The sequence below is a fragment of the Lagopus muta genome, chromosome 5, assembly GCF_023343835.1.
Source record: "Lagopus muta isolate bLagMut1 chromosome 5, bLagMut1 primary, whole genome shotgun sequence".
Classification (NCBI taxonomy): domain Eukaryota; kingdom Metazoa; phylum Chordata; class Aves; order Galliformes; family Phasianidae; genus Lagopus; species Lagopus muta.
In genome coordinates, this window is record NC_064437.1 from 17560575 (window position 1) to 17584897 (window position 24323).

The following is a 24323-nucleotide window of genomic DNA, read 5'->3' on the forward strand; positions in this document are numbered from 1 at the left end:
CTCAAGAAATTACACAAACTCAAGAAATATTGTTGTCAAATCAGACAACCACCTAGGTCTTCCTAAACTTTTTACTAAAAATAAATTACAAAATTTGCCAAGTATTACTATAGATCTGAACAGTTCTACACACAGCACCGCACAAAACAAAGAACACACAGTAAAACAGTTTAAGGAAAATGGCTTCGGCTCATATACACATTTTGTTGTCAACAAGAAGAATGCAAATTAATGGCCTTACTTAAATATTATTAGGTCTATGCAGATGACTTTCAGCTAAATTATGACATACAGAGCAAGGAAGTGTTTCCCATAAATAATGTGGCACAAATAACAAAATAATTCTGCAGTTATGTGTAACGGGCAAAATTCAATTTGTCACAAAAACACTCATCTATTTCTTCAGACTGGTTTCAGATCACTGTGGCCTCTTTAGATAAAACAGAAATGTGAGCAGCTGATCCAATAAGTAACCACTTTACTACAATTGAAAGAAAATTTTCAGCATACTGAAGTACAATTCCTTCATCTGTAATTAACGAACTCTCAGTATGCTTATGAAACATCACCCAATCTTGAATTCAAGTTTATCAAAGTTGTGACAACAATAAGGAGTCAGCTCGATGACTCCCACAGGTCTCATGAGAAATGCAACGAAACAAAACTAAAAAACAATTCTAATGCAATTTATAAAGATGAAGAACACATAGGTTTTTCTGGTGAGTCACACTAACTCTATTCTTTCTTCTGGAATAATTAAACATCCAGGCCTAGGTAACCTGAACATTCTGTATTTATCTGATTTTTTTTTTTTTCCCAAATCTAATAATTTCAGTAAAATTACTGCATATTTCCAGACTCGAGGAAAAAGCAGAATCCAGCATATATATGTGATTTGTAAGGGCTGCTCCAAAGCTAATGTCTCCTATTTTATTATGTTGGAACACAAAATCATAGGCAGAAGTTGGTGGGATGGCTTCAAAGATGGAATCTTCCCACCAATATTCTACATTTTGTTGTCATGTGACAGATGACAACAGAGGGGTAGAGTTGGAACATGAAGCAAAGGCGTGCTACTGAATTCCTCCATGCAGAAAAAACGGCCATCACCATTCGTGTATGCCTGCTGAACATTTACAGAGATCAAACAGTAAATGTGAGCACAGTGAAGCAGTGGGTGCTGCATTTCAGCAGTGGCAACAGTGATGTGAAAGATGAGCTGTGTTCCAGATGGCCATGCACAGCTGTCACACCATTAAATGAAGAGCATCTCAATCAGTTCATCTGGGCAAATCAGAGGATTATAGCCAGGCAACCACGTACAGAGCTGAATATCAGTTTTAATGTGTTGGAAACAATGGTGGAAACATTGGAATATCACAAATGCTCACAAAGGAACAGAAAGAACACAGTATGCAAATAGGTCAGGACCTATTGAACCGACATCAGGCTGAAGGTGACAGTTTCCTGGATTGCATCATTTCCAGCAACAAGATGTAGTGTCACCATGAGCTGGAGTTAAAATGGCAGTTCTATGGAGTGGTAAATATGGATTCCCCATCAAAGTTGAAGACGCAGCCCTCAGTGGATAAAGTGATGTGCACTGTCTTTTGGAATGGGAAAGGTGTGATCTGTCTGGATTTTCTGTAATCCTGACAAACCATTAACTCTGCTACATCGCAACACTGACTAAGCTGAAGACTCAACGTTCCAGAGTCAGGCTAGAGAAGAAGACAACTCATCTCTTGTGACTTAATGCCAGGCCCCATAACAGTTTGAAGGACATGGAGTACATCATCAATCAATTGTCTTACCATACTCACTGTATAGTCTCAAATTGGCACCTTTTGACTTTGCCAGTTTGGGCTGATGGAAGACAGACAGTGGGAAAGATTCTCCTAACAACGAAGCCGTCACAAAAGCTGTTCAAACAGAGTCACTAACCTGGTGCAGATTAGTAAATGGTAGCAACTGTTTTGAAAAATAGGGTTTTGTATCTGAGAATTTGCTCTATTAAACAGCATTGTGGTGCTCTTTGTATCTGTTGTATTTGCCACGGAAATAAATATGAGGCATTAATTTTGGAATGACCTACATTCAATGCTCCATCTCTTGCAAGAACATAAACAGAAAATACTCCAGCAAGCTGAACTCTCCAGTTTTGGGAAGACTCCCTGAACCTGCTGATCACAAACAAAGGCTCTTATTTCTGGCTTCCATAGAAGCTGGGATAGCAAATAAGACAGCTGCTCATTCAGTTATACAAAAGGAGACCTTCCCTTCCAATACCTTGCCTTCATCAGCTTCATCTGGGCCCTTGCTGCTAGCAACCATTTCTACTTGTTACATTCCCCACTTTTGATGATGACCTGGATGAGGAAAACCCACTACTCCAAAAATTGCAGGGAGCAGCATTCACATTCTCAGCTGAATGAAAATGCTCTTAGAGTGGGTACATAGGTGCAAGGGTCAGAACGATGAAGAATTCAGCAGTGACTAAATATTTTATATAATGGGCTAGTGCTCTATCCTCAGAAGTAATGTGAGTTGGATACGCCGCTGAGCACAACAGGCATTTATCTTTATGCTTCTGTGGTTTTCTTTTGATAGAATCCTTCTGGAATTTGGCAATAAATACAGATTCCGTGTTTTTCGGTACTGGCAGCTCAGAAAAGCAATTCTCCCTTCCTCCATCCTTCTGCACAAGTGCTGCTCATCTCAGTAATCAGCCTAATGATATTTCAGAAATGGAAGGAAAATCTTCAGCTTCCGTAGGTCCAAGGGGACCTTTCTCCTCCTTCTCTCCGGCACCATTTTTCTCAATAGCATAAAGAAAAGGAACAGCTCTCTCATTCTTGCATTTTACCAAGACTTGTATACCTGGCATATTTCAGGAGAGAATAATTTCTGTATCTTGACTGCAGAGACCATCACTGTCCCTTGCATTCCATGTGTGAGTAACAACAAGTAAACAAATGGCATTTAAGGCAACAGAATTACTTGTGTGTTTTTTCATTAAGTCTTTCCCCTGATTAGTAACAATACAAAATGCAGTACTGGATATGTACTGAAACAGGCTGCCCGAAGTGGCTGTAGAATCTCCTTCTCTGGGGGGATATTCAAACCCCACCCAGATGCTTTTCTGTGCAACTACTCTAGGGAACCTGCTTTAGCAGGGAGTTGGACTAGATGACCTGCAGGGTCATCCCTTCCAACCCCTATGATTCTATACATATGTTTATACAAATAATTTTCCCAGTCCTTAGATAAAAATGCAGTGTACATAGCTGCTACAAAAACAACAACAACCACAAAAACAAAAAACCAAAACAACAAAACATCAAGACAGGAAGGACCAACCAACGGGCACTGGTCTAAACGCTGATAGGCAGAGGCCACGTCCCGATCCTACTGCAGCTTCACTGTGTGACTGTGGAGAACACTCGGTTCACAGTATGAAGAGTAATAGAAAGAATACAAATCATCCTAGATGAAGATACTTAAAATTAATATATGCTACATTACTAGCATTCAGATTATCCTCTCTTTTTACGGAAGCGTGGAAAATAAGAGCTACGCAGAGGCCAAATGGAAAATCTAAAACATGGGCAAAGTTCTCCTAATCATCTCCATGGCAATCGTACCCATTTTGTGATGTGCCAACCCTTTCAACAGACAGGAATTCAGTCTGGAAGGAGTGAGGTCTGATATCTAAAAGTAATACTTCTTTCACCTCCGGCTCCTGATTAACTAACTTATTAACTGATTTTTTCCATGATGATTTCGGATTAGCAGTATTTGTCCCTTTTCTTGTTTACTGCATAGGATGCTTGCAGCATTTAGCACACATTTCTACACCGATTTCTTCCTCCCAAATACGTTCATATTTTTTCTGAATTAGTTATTTTTAATCCAGGCAAACTGTTCCCAGTTTTAGCACTGCATGTCAATTTAAAAATCTGATTTCTCCTTCCCAAAATCATCCTTCCAATATAGTCTTAACTTGGTTCTACACATCCTGAGCTTTCTCAACGTGAAATGTCAAGCCTGACTCATTCCAAACATTAGAGCTACAGCAGCTCTGACCTTGTTGATTTTCCACTAAACTGACTCCATAAAAACCTTTCCTATATCACATATTGTTTATAACAGTATCTACCTATGCAAATTAATGACCTCCAATCAGCACTAATAAGATACTAATGAGTTTTATTTTATGGATTACTCTCTCATATACGGCATAACTTTCTATGAAACCCCAAGGTTCAAATTAGAATTAAATATGCATTTGATGACAAGATATTTGGAGACATATTAAATTACTTAAAACAAGAAAGCTTGAAACAAGGTTGATAACAGTGACCACTTTTAATTGGGATTAGGACAGAAATTTATGTGTACATATTCATTGGCATTTCCTGCTAACATCTGCTTTAGAATCTACAATTATTCATCAGATATTTAATGCAGGCCAGGGAACGTGGTAGAATACACGGTTCACTTTCTGCCAACTCTCAGGGTTGCACCGTAGCTACAGCAACCGCTCAGACAAGATGAGTAACACTGAAAAGCAGTTATTGCATTATAAAGACTACTAAATATTCATCCATGTTTTGATGTGTTTGAGTTGAGAACTGTTGACAATATTGTACATTCTAATTTCTCTTCTCACTTCCTTTTTTCACGCATTGTATTTCACTCATTCAGGCAAGACTCAATCCCCAACCAAGGCTTCTGTGAGACCATCTGCAAAAAATAGCATGACGAGGTTTTCTCCATAATGAGAATGGGCATCTCACTCAGCCCACAGATCCTCCTTTTGATCTAAAACAAACTTCCCCACACCACCTTCGCAAAAGGGAAAAGGGAAGTTGGAAATCCAAACTGAAACAATACAAACTGACAGTTATCTCTGGATCTCTACACAAACTGTTATCATTTAAATTGCATGATCTTCCCGTTATTTCACTTATGAGATTTCCACTTGAAAAGCTGGGGTGAGATTTTTTCAAAAATACAACTTTAATAGGGTTTCTTGCTCCTGTTCATTATCCTTTCTTCTTACCATTGAGCAATATGCCACACAGCATAGTGGTCTCTAGAGTTTGGAACATCAAGCCACATAAAACCTTGATCATCAGATAAGCTCCACTCCCCTCTCTAAGCTAAAATTTCTGTGAGGTGACAGCCCTGGCAAGAAAAAGCAGCAACAGTATTTCTAGCAGTAGCAATTTCAAGTTAATTATGCAGAGCTTTCCCTTGAGGCCATTTTCTTTGTGTTTTTCTTGTTCTCATTTCTTCTTGCTTCCTTAAACTGACAGTAAATGCCTGGGTTGATTTCCACAGGAGCACATTTTCTGCAGTAAAAAATGACCAGTAGTTTTGAAGAAAATGAAATAATAAATCTTAGATAAGTCTGCCTGCTATTGATTAAATACAAAACATCCCTCTTGCATTTAGCATAATGGTGTAGTACCATATTGCATAGCAACTTCTGCAGACATAGGGAAAAGGTATGGGGCAAACACTGCTTTTGTAGAGAAAAAATGGTGGGGGTAACAGCAATTCTTTTTCCAGTAAATTTTGTTTTAAAACAATATGCCCTTTTTTATTTTTTTAAAGAAGAGTATCAAAATTTTAATAAGGTTTTCAGCATTCATGCCATTTACAAAAGAAAAATATCAGTATGCCTAGTGGTCCAATAAACTGGGGAGCTTCAAGGTAAGCCTGGGAGCATGCAACCACAGAGACCTCGCCAGCTTCATCACTCACTTCTCAGCGTCTCCATTCATTATTTTACTGTATAACAGAAAAAATTGAATATGTAACTATAGTGTCTCTAAAGCATCCTTTTTTTCCCCTTTCTCTTTTTCCCTAACTGAGCAATTGATTGTATATTTAAATCTCTCCTCCTCTAGAGTATGCATGCGTCATCCAGCAGGCAGCGCCTGCATGTCAGCACCGTCACTGTCGCTGGAATCATACACACAGCACCGTGCAAAGCTTGGTTATGTAAGAGATCTTTCTGAGAAACAGTCACCAAACACCGCTGAGTGAGCAGCCTTGTGCCACCGCATAGAAGGCCCAGCTCGGCTATGCTGGGGATGCAAGGAAAGCAAGTAGCACCAGGAGAGTGCCAGCACTGCCTGCATCCCCTGCTCTCATCTGAGTGCCTTCTGTCGCTGGGACATAAACAGTGATCAGATGCTCTCTCCTGCAGTTCTCAAGAGGATTGGACGTGGCCAGGAACTAGGAAAGCTCAGTAGTGGTAACACAGCAGTTGGAGAGCCAACTGTCTGGCACCTGGCTCCAGAACTAACTTACCACTGGCATAGTTTCACAGTACTGAGACAATTTCTTGAAGAACACATCCTAAATGGTAGCAGATAACAGACTTAGGTGAGAATTGTTCTATTCCCCACGTGACAAAGCTTTTCTATTTAAAAATAAAAAACATCCATAAAAGCAAGGATAATTTAGAGAAAATCATTCACATCTAAAATTTTGATCTGAAAACACTGATGGAGAAAGGAAAGAATGAATTCAAAACTGCCTTATAAAAACAAATAGAGCAAGTAAGTAGTTATTTCAAAAAGTAATTATTTCAGGCTGAAATACTCCAGATAAAGTTATATAAAACTTCCTCATCTAAGTTCACATCTTCTTTTTGGAAACAAACAAATAAACAAACAAAACACCTGAAGGAGCAATTATCCAAACTTTCCAAGCTCCATACTTCCTTCAACTGACACAGTTAGGAAAATGACTTTTAATCTGATAAAAAAAACAATTAATTTCAGTTTCTGGATCTACAAGTGGTTACTAGAAAAAAGTTGTTAGTAACTGTAATTGTTTCATTTGGGATTTTGAACAGCAGCTTTATGTCAAATTTTTCCACATCTTTTTTTTCCCAAGTGCTTTGCTTCAACATTTAATGTGTAATATTTGTAAAGGAAAAACAAAAATGTTCAAAATCCAACCAATTCTCCTCATTATGAGAATATAAATTCCATGCAGCATTGCTGTAATGTGTTCAGCCCTGAACCAACTGCAGAAATAACGTCTTCTATTCAACTTTAAGTGAAATATGAAAAAAAAAACAACCTGTAGCTCCGTATGGCATGGTCTTGGTAAACCACTCTCACTGTCTTGATATCCAAAAAAACAATTAAAAAAAGTTTTTTTTTTTCATCTTGAAAGCAGTTTGTTTCTTAATCCATCTTTGCACATTATTCCAAGGTGAACACAATACTAATGGCAACAATCCCATACCAATGATCATTTCCAGCAGCTATGTTACTTCTTGCTTTAAAGCCTAGGTGGTCTACACAACTACGGTTTCCTATTCAGAATGAACATCCAATGCAAAATTCAACATAAATGCTCTTTCATCTCCATTTGAATGAAAACTGATCACGTAAAAAGGCATCTCTTAAAGATTCTGGTCACAGACTGGTGGTTTTACAGTCAGTATATGACTAGAGCCAACTGTTCTCAGAGGCTCAGAGGAAGGAGACCATCTGAATTTTCTGCTTTTCACACTGTCTTACTTCTACTCAAGGCCAGCTACACCATACAGATGTTATTCTGAGACCAGCTCAAGGAAATCCATTTTCACTGAAATTGGATAGACATCAAGCAACTGAAACTAAAGGACCAACTACCCTATCAACATAAGCACTCTAGTGTTTTAATATACTTATGATGCAAACAGGCTGTTTGTATGAGTAATACATGTAAGATACATGTACAAGATTCCACAAAAATTGTATTCTGGTTTACTGTGACAAAATACACATCTGCAAGAAATATATCTATAATTGTTCTCGACTTCTCTGTTACTGTCCATTACCACTTGACCTATAATGATAAATTCAAGTAGATAACCCAATAAAACAATTTCATGTTTTTTTAAATTAAAAATTATCTTCACAATCAAAGAGTTTTGAAAGCACAACTAGCTCCACTTGAGTTGTAACAGCCTCTGTATAACTTTATCCTCCTCAATCCTAATCTTGAGGATACAACATAATTGCCAGCCAAAAACATAAAGGTTATTAGCTTTTTCCAGCTGAAATCAAAGGTAAAAAAAAAAATAATCACTAATTTTAATAGGATTAGTTGTGAAAACTTACGTCACTGTAGATAAAAAACAATATATCAAAATGGAAGATATATTTCAGTTATAAATGACATACCAAGAAGATAATAAAACCAACAAAACCTATAATTGTTACAAGGGGGTGGTACTACCTGTTTCAAAATTGGTATTTCAAATCATGCAAGTTAGAAAGAGAAGTCCAGAATCGTAGTGCTCACAGATAAGAATATTATCTAAAAATAACTCTCCTTAAAAAAAAAAAAAAAAAAAGCCTTCACACAGTAAGCAACAATTCCAGAAGATCCAGATGTCATTAAAAATGAGTTAAAAACACTCAAAAAACTATTGCATGCAAAAACTTTGATCCAGAACTATGAGAACTTTATTCTGATTTGTCTCATTTCAGTTGTACAAAATAATAAGTGTAGAAACAGCGCTAGAAACACTGAGTAGAAAACCCACACTTCTACTGCCCAAGAAAGCAGAAAAAAAAAAAAAAAAGAAAGCCCGGAAAAAAAACGACACAAAAACAACAGCCATCAAACTAATACAAATGAACAAATGAAAGCTTTCATGGAAGAAAGGACTACAACTTGTACAGACAATTCTGTCATGGAATCTAAATGAATGGAACCATTTCACATCTGAATTGTCTTGCAGGAGACCCACAGCATAATTGCAGGTGTAGTCTCTAGAGATGCTGAGCAATGAGAAAGGATCAGAAAGGAAAGGAGATAAGACCCTCACTCAGGTGGTCCCCTAACCTATCGTTAGTGATAGGACCAGGGGGAATGGTTTCAAGCTACGCCAGGGGAGATTCAGGCTGGACATGAGGAAGTATTACTTTTCAGAAAGGGTGGTCAGGCACTGGAATGGACTGCCCAGGGAGGTGGTGGAGTCACCGAGCCTGGGGGTGTTCAAGGAAAGACTGGATGTTGTGTTGAGGGACATGGTTTAGTAGGAGCTATTGGGAATAGGTGAACGGTTGGACTGGGTGATCTTTTAGGTCTTTTCCAACCTTAGTGATTCTATGATTCTATGATTCTAACAGCTGGTATGCACAGGTAGAAAGCACTGTTCACCATTCACCTGCCTCTCTGTTCTCAGTCTTGAGAGCTGTAATTTGACAGCATGCAATTATTTCTCTTTAATAATGATATCGTAATAAATGAATACGCTCAAGTGATGTTTATTAATGAAGGCATAGAAGTGGGAGCAGAGAGTTGTTTGATTATCAGAGGTTTTAATGTTTACTTAAATCTCCTTGCAAAAATGCAATGGCAAGGAATGAGCCAACAAGATTTTTTTTAGAGCACATCCCATCGCTCTTTATTTCATACATATGTATGCAAATGCAACGTCTCAATAACAATTCTGTACGTACTGCAGATCAAACATGGGGCATTTACTTTAGGGTTTTGTGCAAATATGACTTACATTGCTCTTGTCTCTCTTTCAACTCTGCTACACCATGTCTATTTTAGCGCTCCTGCCACAAATCCAGATGGCTGCAGATGTGCAGCTGGCAACACTATGTTGTCTGACCCTGTTTAGGAGTTTATACAATGCAATGCTTGAATTAAGAGGAAGTCCCAAGTGCCCTCATTAGCACAGCAGCCAATGGGCTGAAACAGAAGCAGCAAGAGTGGGAAATTTCAGCAAAAAATTCCTAGTACAGGAAATGCCTACAAAACAGAGGGGAGATTGTATACTTTGCTGTGAAGACAGCAGAGCATAAAAACGGCTCTTTTAGGCAGGCTACGGTACTCTGAAAACTAATTGCAAAGTCTGTAAGCCAAAAAAAATCCCAGCTACTATTCTCCAACATGTGCCTCTATTTCCTTCCACTCATATAATCATGCATGTTGGTTTCCTCAGCAAAGCTCACCTTCTTTGCACAGAACTACACAGTAAGCTAACAAGTTGCTGTCTTTATCAAACAATTTCAAAAAAAGCTCAACTGGTGAGAGACATGTTTGAAGGATGAATTAATCTATTTCACATCTATTTTGCGAAGTTCTGATACTGTCTTCGTGGTAGACTTTATAGGACTTGGCATTTGGTCTTCTCTGTGAAGACAATATATGAGTATTTGACAAAGTATATAATTGTTACATAAATATATTTACATATATTCTGCTTTTAATCAGGGTTGAATGTAATCTTTCATTACTTGAGCAATTTAAGCTCAAAGTATGCTGCGTTGAAAGGTGATTTTACACCCTCTGCAATATGCTAACCTTCTTGGGTTAGCATATCCTGGTACTCTTAGGTATTCTGGTGTGGTGAACTAATTCCTTCAGGCTTCTTTTCCACTGTTTTTGACATTCAAAGTTAAAAAGTATGTGAATTCAATTATAAAATAAATCAACCCTCTAAACCTGGCTGTTTCTGGCTGCACATTTTACATACACATGTAGGTAAATATATCAAAGATTTGAGTTTGTTTTTGTCATTGTTGTTTGTTTTTCTTAATGATGGTTTGTTTTTTGTTTTTTGTTTTTTGTTTTTTTTTTTTTTTTAAGAAATAGCCTCTGCTTTATGATTTCTTCCACTGTAGAAGTCACAGAACCATCGCAATTCAATTCAGAAACAAAAGAAATTCCTAGTAAAATCACAATACTGACTCGTTAAATGGCTCAATGAAAAGGTGCTATCAGCACCACACTCATTCATACATGTCACTCCTCTCAGGAAAGCCCTTCTGTTCAAGGCAGCACTGAGTCACATGATGAAATCCCACCAATGCTAAGATATTTAATTAATAAATAGTACAATTCTTTCTACGCAGAAATCTCAAAGCTTTACAGAGAAGCCCAGTTTCACAGTTACCATTTCACACCCAGGTAGCAAAGGCGACATCCTGCTTGGGTGCCCAGACCCTTTCATCACTGCACAGCCTGACACAGTTCACAGCCTACTCTGTACATTCATTCTGCCAGCTGCAAACATCCACAAACTGCTCACATACCCTAAGGTCAGCCCGCCTACAAATCTCATCTGCCTTTGCTAAATATTCTGGAAGAGTCCCCATGAGTCACCCAAGTGCTGATGTGAGCCGAGCACGAGCATTTGGCACAGAGGGCCCCCAGCAGGCAGGATGTCCCTCTCACTGCCACGTGCATATCTATGGCATGGTGCAGCACAAGCCCCTGCTACCTCCCTGGGCCTCTCAGGCACTCAGGCTCACACCCGTGAGATGCTCAGCAGCCGCAGCCTGAGAGCAGCCTCAGCAGAGCATGGGGGCACCCTGACATTGCCGAGGGCACACACCACAGAAAACCACAGTGCTGGGAGGCTCTGGACACCAAGTTCCACCTATGTAAACGTGATCATACTGCTAAAACTTATGCATGTCCACATACTGCTCTGCATAGAGATGAACATGGCTGTGAACAGGGAGGGCAGACAGCAGGCAGCAGCAGGCCAACCACAGTAGAGCCAGTTATGAGCAGAGCTGTGTGCGCAGGCAGCCTGTGCACCCGCACCACAACATCCAACAAGGTAGCTTGTATTGGTTGGTCTTAAATTAAAACTGACCAAGCTAAAATCCTTTATCTCATTCTCCCCAAAGGCTGTAGGTAGGTATGTGGCTGGTCACAGCAGCTCAGCTGACCCATAATTAACAAATCTTTAAGCAGAATTAATTCAGTCATGTCAGAGCATTAAATTGGTATGGACACGTCACAGAAATCTCTTTTACTATCCAAAATAACTACACTGTGAAGCTGAGTTCCACCTTGACTCTAATTCTTAATTCTAGATTTACAAAGAGACAAGATATAAATTGACAAAAGAAAATCCTCATAATATCATTCACAGATTGAATGACAATTAATGACTTCCCTTCTAGAGACAACAAGAAAACAAAAAGAAAAGTTCCAGCATAAAACAACAGGTGTTTTAATATGTTTTGTAAAAAAGAATCAGAACAGCAGAACAGTTGGCTGGCTTTTTTCTTTTTTTAATTATTTTTTTTCTGAAAGTCCCTAACCATATGTGTGTAAGAGGCAACAAGTCATATTTGCAGAGGAAAAAATGCTATTCATAAAGAATAAACCCCTTTGAACACATAACTGGTTGTACATGAATGCAAATATATAAGTTATTAATGAATCACCATATTATAATTGTATAGAGAGCATTCAGAATATTAATAAAATGCATGCAAAATTGCAAGTAACAGTGTATGTTGTCCAAAATAGCAAGCAGAAGTGGAATTCATAGCTTACTGCTTTCATTAGAGTTTAACAAGACAGTGGTTTGTTTTTCTTTTTTAGTTTTATGGTGCCTCCTATCCAGGAAATAGAATACAGGATCAAGATCCAATTTTAAAGAGGTACTGAACAAATTTTAAATTACTAGTAGATTTAAATTTATAAAAACTAATATATCCAGTAATTTTTTTTTTACTGCAGATTTGTTACTGCTTTACGCTGGATATAATTATGTAGCTTCCATTGCTCCAAAAGCAATGCCTACTATTTCTCCATGGAAAACACAACAAAGAGTAAAATAACACTGTTCCATAAAGCAAATTCTCAGCTACAAAATATTGTTTTTCAACATAGTCACCACCATTAACTATGAGTGTTTGCCAGCCCGCATGCTGCATTTGTGCAGATCTTCACCAGTGGAGGTAAACCACTACTGCCACAGCTGAAACACACACCTCACCGCCTCACTGAGCTCACACCCACTCTTTCATCTTCATACATGTTCAGCAAGCATCAGTGAATGTTAGCGGGTATCATTTTTCCTGCATGGAGGAATACAATGACACACCTTTGCTTCATGCACACTCCCACATCAGACACCATTTGTCAGACTGTCCCTGTGCTGCTGTCTGTCACACAGTCACAAAACGTAACAAAATATTGGTGGGAAGGTTCAACCTTCACTGCCAGACCCACATCCACCTCTAGCATCACAGGTCAACATAATAAAATAGGAAGCATTACTTTTGAGGTGGCCCTTGTATATAAACGCTTGCAGGAGAGGTGAAGCAATATGAACAAAACCAGACTTCTCATCAGAAGTAGAAAGTGTCAGAACTTTTGCCTTCCTTTTCCAAAGCCAGATTTGCTGTACCATAAAACAAACATTAACGCTAGTATATTCACAAAGGATATTCATCATTGGAACACCATGTCCCAGGATGCTTTCTGAATACTGGTGATGTGGTATATCCACCGCAGATATAATCTATGAGGTATTGCACCTTAGATACATAAGACCCATTTATGGTGAAAGCAAGGCCACCAAGCACTTCAACGTATCTGAGAGAAGCTACAAGAATATGGTAAGGATTTTTAAACATCACAGTGCTGAAGGTTGAAAACCACTGCTAAAACTACTTAAATTTCTACTTTGGTGGTCTGTTATTTTGCATCATATGGACACTCATCTCTTCAATCCTGTACAATGCATAATGGACATGAACTGCTTGATATCGCAGCTGATTATTACTTTGAGCCTACTTTTTAGATTACAAACTGTGTATACAAATTCCCTACTCGTATGGTGCAGGATCAGTTGGATTAACAATTTCTCACTTACATGTAAGTGCATCATTTATAGGACAAGCAGCCATTCAGCTGCTGCAAACAGCACCCTGTCTGCCTTGCTCACATCTGCTTGCCACTTTCCATCCAGAGAGCCCATCAAGGGATGAAGCATATGGCCTCGAGATGGATCATGTTTGTAAATGGTAATGGTTTGTAAATTCAAGCACAGCAGAAATTATAAATTCAATTGGAAGTACAAACATGACTTGTTGGCATCATTCATGTAGCCCATCACAGAATAAGAGGAAGACAGACAAAGAAGAACTGCGACAAAGCCCACAGTGGTAGTGAATCTTTTTTTGTATCTCCTGGTTACAGCTCTGTTCAATTAGTGGTTTCACTCTTGGATAAAAACAGCATCAGACTATCAAACCATGTATTTGTCTTGCTAAGTGCCCCAAAAGGCCAGTACTGACATCTGGTACACAAGGTTACTGCAGACCTTAACTGTGTGATGTAGTTTTTGTTCTTAAGTAAAGTCACAATGCAATTCTTCACAAAGGAAGAGGATGAGGTAAATAGCCTCAACGCTTCAGCATTGCCCTTTGCCAAAAAAATAAAAAAATAAAAAAAAAAAATTGTGAAGGGAACAAAAAGCGAGAACAGAGGAAGAAGAAATAAAAGAAGTTGCACCTGTGTATGCAGGTTGAGTGAAGAGTTATGAAGACAGAGAGTAAAAAGTCCCTTCAGGAACAACTCGATCACGGAGTAAACAAAGGATTCTGGCAATTGCTTCTTCATGCAAAGTCTAAACAGCTGTCTGTCAAATGTGCCAGCAAGAAAAGAGCACACACATAAGCTCTCAAAGATATTCCAGGACTGTTGAAACACCTCACACAGTAAGAGGCAGAAGACAATTTCTGATATAATTAACAATACTTCTATTTGCTTTCAGAGGATAAATCTGATCTACTAATAATCTCTAGCTGCATTATCATTACTATTTCCAAGACAGGACACAGAGACACTCAGATATTGGAGGTCAGTACCTACCAAGGCAACTCACTGCTTCTGAGAAGAGTGTTAGGGTAGGCTGAGCACTTTGCTGGTCAGTTCCTCGCGTTTGCCTTAGAAAATGTGTATGAAAACAAGCATTTGAATACCTCACTGTGCACTCTTAGATTTTTTTATTTTTTTTTTTTTTTTTTTTTGCCCTTTTACACAGAGCTGCTGACAATTGTGCATCCCTACATTATTTATTAAGTTTTCCTGATTTAGTTCCAGCAGAAGTGACAAAACAGCTTAGTTTCCTTCAGGATGCATTGAAGTCACTTCTACTTGAAGAAGCAGAACAGGAGAGAAGCCTTTTATTCTGCCCTTACGCCCTGTTGGTTGGGTTTAATTTTTTTCCCAACAGTATCAAAGTATCCACAGAAGCAAATGTAACTCAGTAACAGCCAAGAAGGAGGAAAAAAAAATGCTCAAAATAGACAGAGGAAACATTTGTGAAGGTGGTGCTTTCTTCTGACTGAGGCCAGGAATGAAAATCATTTGAAGCTCTCAGGTGTGAGGGGAATTCATAGACTCCTGGCACAACAAATTCCCAGAAATATTCCTTTTTCAGAACTCTCAAGTTGTGGGGTTTTTTCTTCCTAAAGTTGTAAGAGATAACAGAGTACTTTCATGTCCCAGAAATGGATCACAAGCCAGCACTCTTTTTTATGTGCAGCACTAAGTTATATCAGAGTAAAATCATTTCAGAGTGAACTGCAGCTTAACTAAGGCTACTGTGACAAGAACATTTTGAAAACTCAGTCTGACAAAATCAGCTCAGCCCTGGTATCACACTCCATGGAATTGTAGGTGTAAGAAGGAAAATAGAAACTAGCAGATTCAAAAGGAAGGGAGACAGGCACACGCCCAACCACATCAGCTCTATGCACTGGAAACAAGCAGTGCATCCCCTTCAGGTCTTTGCCCATCCTTCATCTATTCTTGACCTGCCCTGGACTGAGAGATCAGCAAAGGCAGCAGAGATGAGAGACTTCTGACATTTGTGCTGAGCCTTCAAAAGATGGCTCCTTTCTCTCTTTATTCCCAGTTACCTTGTTGTTTCTTAAAGAATCAAGATACTGTACATCCTATAGGTGAACAATGTTTCTCTTTTCCCTTCTCAGTTTTTTTTTTTGTTTGTTTGTTTGTTTGTTTTGGACAGGTTTCAAAATTCCTCAAAATTCAGTAAGAAGAAAGTTACTCACCAAGCCTAACCTGAAGGCCAGAACATCTGTTTTTTGTTGTTGCCCTTGTTTTTACACTAATTCCTTGCCTGAAATATGTCAATTTAAAAATTCATCTGATCTAAAAAAAAAAAAAGTACAACACTTTGTCTAAATTGAAGATATTGTTTTCAATGATGCTATTAAGAGGATTATGCTAAAACAAATCAGTCTTTAATTGGTTTATAGAGAATACATGAGTATCTAGGCAAATAAAAGTGTATGTTTTATGAGTAAGTACTATAATTATCTGCTTGTTACTTGGAAATAAAAACAAACAACATTAGCATAATAAAACTGTTTACACATCCTAATGAAAATGTGTCATTATCTTCTCCTGACTTTAACAAAGCAGTCAGCGTACATCATCAGTCCGATACACTGAATTTTACACCAGGTGTTAGATGAAATTTTATTTTTATTTCAGGTGATGCATATTAGCATTTGGACTCACTGAAAGAGTCCTTGAGCACGGTTAACGTTATCAGAGAGAGGTCAAAATTAATAAGATCTACTAGAAAGAAGCAGTGCAGAATTGATTGCTCTCTAGATTCTGAGAAGAATTTTACAAATCATTTCTATCTGGAAGCTGAAGGATTAGCCTGATGTAAATTTCCCAAGCTACATCTGTCATAAGAAGACTAAAAAAGCAATCGGCCCACTGAGCAAGAACTGGCATTTTAGGAAATGGCTTAAATAGCACAGAGCTCTCAACTAATACATCTACACTCACTGCATATTTGAGTAGAATCAAATCAAGAGCACACTGCTTGTCACCTTTACACCTGACTCAAGTGCTGAAAGAAAATAAAAAGGTATTGAGCATTCCAGCTGTCATTGCTACAGACAGTAGAAGCACAGGCATGCCCAGCCAGTGTTCACTCTTTCAACTTGTGTCACCAAGACAAGCGGGAAGTCGCAAGCACATGGCAAGTGCTGCCTCTATGGGAGTCTCATTCTCTCTCTCTGGAATCTCCTACGTTGGATTTCCACACACTTCTGAGAGCAACCTCATCAACATTATATAAGACATTCTACTGTTTATCTGCCTTATGCTTCTTATGTAAACACATCTGCTCACCCAAAGAATTACTTCACCTATGCCCAAAGGTGACTTTGTAAACCTTCCATAAATATTAGTATTAGATTGGAATGGAGCATGTTTTGTTACATAGCAAGTTGCAGCTGTATACAGCCATTAAAAGAAAGAGAAAAAAGACATCATTCAGGTCATCGCAGTGGAAGAACTTACAGCAACAGAGTTAACAAATACATACAACCGTTAGAAATAATCCACACAACACAGACTGAAAACCAACAATATATATGTGTTCTGCTCAAGAGACTGGAAATCAACTGTAAAGAGGGAGATGAAATTCTCATTCTACAGAATAACTGCTGGATTCCTCCAACTGCTGTTATGCCTATGAAGTTACAGGCGCTTTGAACAGTAACCTCTATATATGGACAGTAAATTGTCCACCAAAGTGAACAGCACAATTTAACTTCTTGCTAGCTGCAACATGATATAGGAGACATTTGAAATACTTGACATAAGACTACAGAAATTCAAATTCAGCAAATACTAAGTGCAGAGTATGAGACCCAGTTTCAGATCCCTATATTGCAGCAGTGCAAGTCAAGTGTTGCTCAGCAAGCAGCCTCTGCTTCTGGGCAAGGGCTCCATTTGCCAGATCCAAACCCTGCAGACCTGTGACCTGACAACCAGCTGCGGCTGTCCTGGAATGACCTGGGACTGGCAGGCGAGAGAAGCAGCAGAATTGAGAACAGAAGTGTGGCAGTGATGTGGCACTAGAGCTACAGAAACGTGTTACTAGGAAGCACCATCTGAAAGACTAACCTGAGAACTTCCAGGATTAGCATAGTGCTCACAGGTACAACCCTGTCAAACGACCCAGATCCTGACTGATGCTTCAGCAAATGCCTGCGCCCTGTGAGCAGACACCGCATGTCTGCTTCTGCAGCTCTGGTTTGGCACAAGAGCAGTGGAGGAGCAGCTGTGTCACAGCTCACAGCACCCACTGCTGATGAGGTGCTCACCAGGACAGACCAGCTACTCGTACTTTACTTTTTCAGATTTTGGACAGCAAGTATGTGGAAAGAGCAAAGTCACTTGGAAAATCCAATTTTTCTCATTTTAGAGCAACTTAAAGAAAATTCAATGCAACGGAGCCCTTTATGGAGTCACATTAGGGAAATCTGGATTGAAGCACTCGTAGCTCCAATGGAAGAAGTGCCAATCCTACAAAAGAAATAAATAAATAAAATAAAATTAATTGTTACCCTGAACACCAAGGTAAGGAACCTCCAGTGATCTATCTCAAAACTCCAGAAAAAGCATTAATTCCACAAGCCAAGCTAACAGGAATAAAAAAAAAAAGCATTACACTAGAGAGTGCAGCTAGTTACAAGCTTTGGACTAACAGAATACTGTGACAAAAAAATGCAACAGAAGAGAAAAATTCAGAAAACAGCAGTGAATTTTCCACAAATCATAGTACTTTTTCATTCATTCAAATCCATATTTTTCATAGGCCTGTGTTTGCATCCTTACAGGCAGAAATATAAAAACAAATCATGCAACAAGTACATATTTCATTTATTAAGAAAAAATACACAGAGCACCTATGTTCAAAATATCTTTAGACAAAACAGAAAGAAAATGGAACAGAACACAATTAATCCTTGTGAAATCTTAACGGGAGTTTCACTACCGCTAAAAGCATACAAGCAGCTTTCAGTAGAAATATTGCCCTCATCACTGCTTTCAGTGAAAGACAATTTTCATCTCATGCATGACAGAGCAGCTGTCCTATGAAGCACTAAACCCAGGAAAACTGCCCAAGGAAAATCAGAACAGAATTGTGTCTGTGGCTGAAAGATTTTGCCTTTATTTAATAATGTTAATGATTAGATTTGGTGCTGCTGAAGTCACAAGATTGACATTCTCAGAGGCTGAAATCTCCATTTGGTAAAATAAAAGTTAAAATTAAAAAGTGCAACAGTCACCTGCAATGTGACTTTCCATGCCCCGACTCACCAGTGCATCTCATTTGCCTGAGACAATTAAGATAGCAAGAGGAAGAACAGTTAAATACCATTACATTCCATTACTAAGTGTCTACTGAGGCTAATTACAAAACTGGCAAACCAAAATGCCATGGTGATTTCTCTGATGTAATCACCTAACACCCAGGAAATGAATGGAAACAACCAATCCGTTTTGCTGACACAACTAGGAAAGAGTGAGCTCCTCGTGAGCATCTGACAAAATCTTCATGATATCCGGAGTCAAACATAAGAAATAATTAAAAGCAAACCAAACATTACACACAACACCAACAAAATAACCTTCAAAATCTCAACAGCATTTAAGGGTTCAAAAGACCAAACAAGCAGACAAACAAAATCGTCAACTAATTGATATTAAAACAAAGAACAGTAAAACAAACTGCTGTACAGCATATTTTGCTAAAGATTGTTCATTCTCTAGAATGAAGAAGTTCATTCTGTAGAAGAAAAAAAGAACAAATCCACTGTAAATGACTGCAGTCTGATATCTTAAACAGTAAAGCTGACCCCAACCATGTGATTTTGTTGGATGCTACCTCAGTGCTCAACAGAATGCTGTCTGCAGTTACAGCAGCATCAGCTTCATGAAGTTTTCTGTTCCCAGATTTTATTTTTATAGTTCACTGAAAAAGTACACAGCCATTAAAGCTACTGCCTTGAGAGGCCTCCTCCTCCTGTGAAGGTGTGTTGCTTTTTCTACTGACAATAGTCCACTAAAATGAACTCTTTACAGGGAGTTTGTGTCCATGTAACTGTGTGTGCACCCAGTAACACTGCATCTAATCCAGCCCTGATGGCTGCATACTCCCATCTCATTCCTTCCCAGTCAGGGATCTTTGAATGACGCTAATGCCCTCATTCTCTGACAACACAAACAGAGCATGCAACAATTCCCTCCTAGTTTTTTTTTCCCCAATCCAAAAAAAAAAAAAAAAAAAAAAAAAAAAAAAAAAAAAAAAAAAGAAAAACCAGTGAAATAAACTTCTTTTTTGATGCATTCATTTAAACCTGACTGACAGGTCACAGTGCATTAGAGACACAGGTTCAGCTTGCATGCACATCGGTAGTTGTAACATATGGAGATGACCGAATTGAGCAAAAGCGATTTAATCCATTGACAACGCAGTTCATTTCCATGATAAATAAATACGCTGTCAGAGGGATTGGTATTTAATTAATACCAGGTGAAGTGTTCGTTGTGGTAGCCAACAACCAGAAGTCCCTGCAGGTAGCCACCTGCCTGCACCTGATACACACTTCAAAGAGAAACAAAACCACCCAAATAATATTTTTTTTAAAAAAACCCAAAGCCAGCCAAACAGGACCGCCAATACACGATCCGGTGCTTATATAAAGCGATGCTAAAAATAAACTTCCGAGGCGCAGGGCAGGCACAGCAGCTCCCTACTGCCGTGCCCCGGGCAGCCCGCGGCGGTCCCCCCGCTTACCACCAGCACGGGCACGCCTGCGGTCAGCGAGTAGAGGAGCACCGGGGGCACGGCGCTGCTGTCCTCCGGGCCCGGGTACGGTTTGCGGTACGCGCCCTCGTAGCAGAAGAAGCCTTGCACGTTGACCGCGAAGGTGTCCGTGTATTCGAAATAGTAAGCCAGCATCACGGTCCCTGCCATGATCACCATCTGGAAGTAAAGCATGCTGGTGAGCGGAGAGGGCACTCGCATGTACGGGGGCTCCGGCGGCCGCGGCGGCCCCGCTCCCCGGCGGCATCCACCGCGGGCGCCGGCGGGGCGGGGAGCGCGGTGGGGCGGGGTAGGGCAGGGCAGGGCAGGGCTGGCGGGGGCCCGGCCCGCCGCTTCGGTACCGGCTCCAGCGAGGCGCCGGCTCGAGCAGCGGGCGGGCGGGCGGAGCGCGGCGGCGAGGGGGCGGCTTCGCCCCGCCTCACCCCGCCCCGCCCCGCCCGGGGAGCACCGCGGCGCCGGACCTCAGCCCTTCCGAGAGCAAAGGAGTCGAATCCAGAGCCCCGGCTGCCGCGGTAGAGGGGCTGCCCTCGCCCCCGGAACGCATCGCGGGCTGCCCCGGCCCCGCCTGGTAGCTGTATGTGCCGGCGTTAAAAGCCTCAAACGGGCAATATATGCTCTTCCGTATACGGATAACTTCTAAAGGAATTCATGCTGAAAGCTTTCATTTAGCAGCTAACGGATAGCTGCCATAGCCCAAGTAGCACCTCCAAATAAAACGTGAGTCTGTTTCAGTGCCAGAAAAAAAAAAATATCACACAGACTCAAACCTCAAAGCGTTCCACTTAAAAATACCTATCTGCACATCCAAAGAATGAACAACTGCGCCCTGTGCTTGCACAGAATCACCCATGCGCAGGCTCTGGTCCACATGCTGAACATCAACAGGCAAGAAGTTCCTTCCAGACACCCCCATCCCTGCACCGCACCATGCTACCACCGGCAGCAGCCTGTAAGAGACTCTTTAGCATCAAAGATTGCACTTGGCCTACTGAATCACAGCTGTTAGAAATAACAAATTGCATTGGATAGCCCTGCTTTTCTAACATGCAATCATTCTCGCATTGCACTTTGGGTTTAACTGTTTGCTTTCTTCTCCTTTCTGGAGAGATTTGTTCATCTTCAGCGCTGTCAGTTCCCATGTATTTATTTTTAATTGGCCCTTGAAGAACATGCTTTTCCCTTCTGGATTCCACATGCAGTCTATTTTTGTATGCTCTTAACATACCCCCCAGAATAATCTGAATCATGCCATTTGCATTGCAGTCTGCTCTGCATAGTTGCGTACCTTTGTGAATAATGCATAGTGAGACATGAGACATCTTGTGGTGAATTCTGCCTAGCACAGACTTCATTTTTCCCCATTTCCTTAGTGCGGAGTCCAATATCCATTATCAAACACACATACATCTTAATTTCCCCCTATAGGTCACAAACAGATAGCTACATTGTGAAGGCATAAGGCCCAAATCCAGGAGCAAGACTGCAGTGTGCTCAGCTCTTCAGCTGCAGCCGAGCAGATGCCCCAGAGGAACACCGGGAGCTCCTCATGTGCATCTGTGACTATGGCACAGTATGCTGCTGCATGATGAAGTTCCACTATCCAGCTAATAAAATATTTCCAAGTTTTGCTATTAGGAGCCTAAATCTGTGTTACAGATACACCTGGAGTGCCATAGGAATGAGAGGACAGAAGAAGTCCTGCTTTATAAGCATTGTGAAGCTGCTGTCAAAATCCCTGAAGGATTTTGGAAAGAATCTCTAGAGGTTACAAAGCCCAACCACCTTGTCAGCACAGCTCCGGGCAGAGGCTTTTTGGGGCCACGCCATCAGCTGTTAAATATCTCAAAAGCCAGAGATTCCAGAACCACACTGGACAAACCATGTCAGTGTCCAACCCTTGACAATATTTCCATTCATTAAACCAGAACATCCTGCGTTCTGTCCCAGGCTCAGACTCTGCTCCTATTACTGGGAACCCAAAGACAAAAATCTGACTCCATCTTCACCACACCCTTTCAGTCTAAGCTAAATTACTAACACTTCTGGCTGTATGTATATCCATATCCTCAATGCTCTGCCTTTTCTGATGTTACACAAATGACAGCAAGTAAATATTGACTGCCATTAGATGAAACATAGATTCTCATTGTCATGCCTCTCAATTTCTCTAATAGTCTTCTCCATGCTTCTTTAACTTTACAGCAGTGATGCTATTGAAGCTCTAAGGTCTGGCTTCCAGGCATTTAAACATACAGTATGCAACAGGAAGGGATAAATCTACTAGATGCAGTATTCACTTGTATTATTGACTAAATCTAGTGCTTCAAACACTACAAGTGAATTTGCCATTGTAAACTAGAAAGCACAAGATTTAAGTTGCAGAGGAGCTTTAAAGTTACCAATTGATTTAAAATCTTCATTGATACAAGACTCTGATCACAATGAAAAAAAATTAAAGAAAAAAAAACACCCTATAAGTGTTGCACAATCACCATAACAATCCCAACAGCACTACTAATACACATTAATTTCTTGCTCCACTGTTGTCCTTGGTATTTTTAATAGCACATTGATTTGTTTGCATGTTGCCAAAGGATTGGTTCAGAGCACTCTGAAAGGCTTAGTTTCTTGCAGCTGGTAAAGTGTGGTTTAGTTTCTGTCTCACTTGCAGACATTTAAAAAAATCCATGTAATTGATGGTTGCTACAGTTCTGCCTATATAAGTTGACTGCTGCAGTAGCTGAATACAATCTGTTACAAAATGAACAAACGCTTAAAAATGCATAGGCAAGGCAAGTCCAAGCTCCAGACGACACTACAACACTGAAAGCATTATGAAAGGCAGAAATATAATAATAGCAAATGCTTTAATAGTCACACACAAATTCCCATTGTTGCAAACAGCCTGCAAAGCATGGCATGCACATCACTGGCTTGCTTTTGTAAATATGCATTTAGCTGATCAAGTGAAACCAGAGCTATACTTTTTATTATAATGAACACGATATTCATTGGTTGCCCAGTTAAATACGTAAGCATGTATTAGATGGAACAAATAGAAGTGAAAGAACACATTAGCCTTCAGTGACTAACACAGGCAGCTAAATATATTCTGCAATTACAGCATTCCCTGCTGATTTATATCAGTGATATGCAGTGACAGCAGAATGGCAGAAAAAAGCCCAGAACCAATGATTTTAGTTTCAGAAGGGTACTGGTAAAATTGCCGGTTGACCTTTGATGACAGACAGACTGGTTTTGAAACTCTCTTGGGAATAGTTCCTCTGATCTTAGAGCAGGGGTTCCCCCTCAGAGTTGTCACAGATCCATCTTGTTATTTTCATTTGCTACTTAATTTTAAGTGAAATATCATCTCATGAGACATAATGGAGAGCAATGCAGACAAAAAGAAACCTTAGCTCCAGTGATTTGTAATACTCTGAAATCACACCCCCATAACTAGGACATATTTCCAATTCAAAAACAAATTCATTAATCCTTCATGTGTTCTATATCATCATTTCTTTTTAAAAGAATTTTCTAGTTATAAATCAATTCTATGGCAAAAGGCAGTAAAGATACACAGTCAACGCAACAAAGCTTTCCTAATGGGAATACTTGATGTGAAGTCATCCAGCTGTTTTTACTTTTCTCTTTCATGCTTTATCAGAATGATAAAGATGCATTTAGCAACCCCATGGAAGTTTCCCTGATACAACTTCACATTACACTAAACCAGCCTGTTCAGAAGGGAATATTGCATCTATTTTGATGATACAACAGCAATGAAGAGAAAGAACAAACTGAATTGTTAGAGACCTCCTGGCTTATCAAGGCAAATTCTGCAAATAGAGAGACTTGCATAAAA

General features: G+C 39.8%; 1 protein-coding gene across 6 annotated transcripts in view; it reads right to left on the reverse strand.

Annotated features, from left to right (window-relative positions):
• PLPPR5 (phospholipid phosphatase related 5) overlaps nt 1-24323 on the reverse strand; it is a 164404-nt gene that overhangs the window by 22797 nt on the left and 117284 nt on the right. For 5 of the 6 annotated variants that reach the window (XM_048943905.1, XM_048943906.1, XM_048943910.1 and 2 more), the window contains one exon: nt 20426-20614. The exons of the other annotated variant lie outside the window; for it this stretch is intronic. In XM_048943905.1, coding sequence (XP_048799862.1) covers nt 20426-20614 — 189 coding nt within the window. The remainder of the gene's footprint in view (nt 1-20425; nt 20615-24323) is intronic. 6 annotated transcript variants of the gene reach the window in all.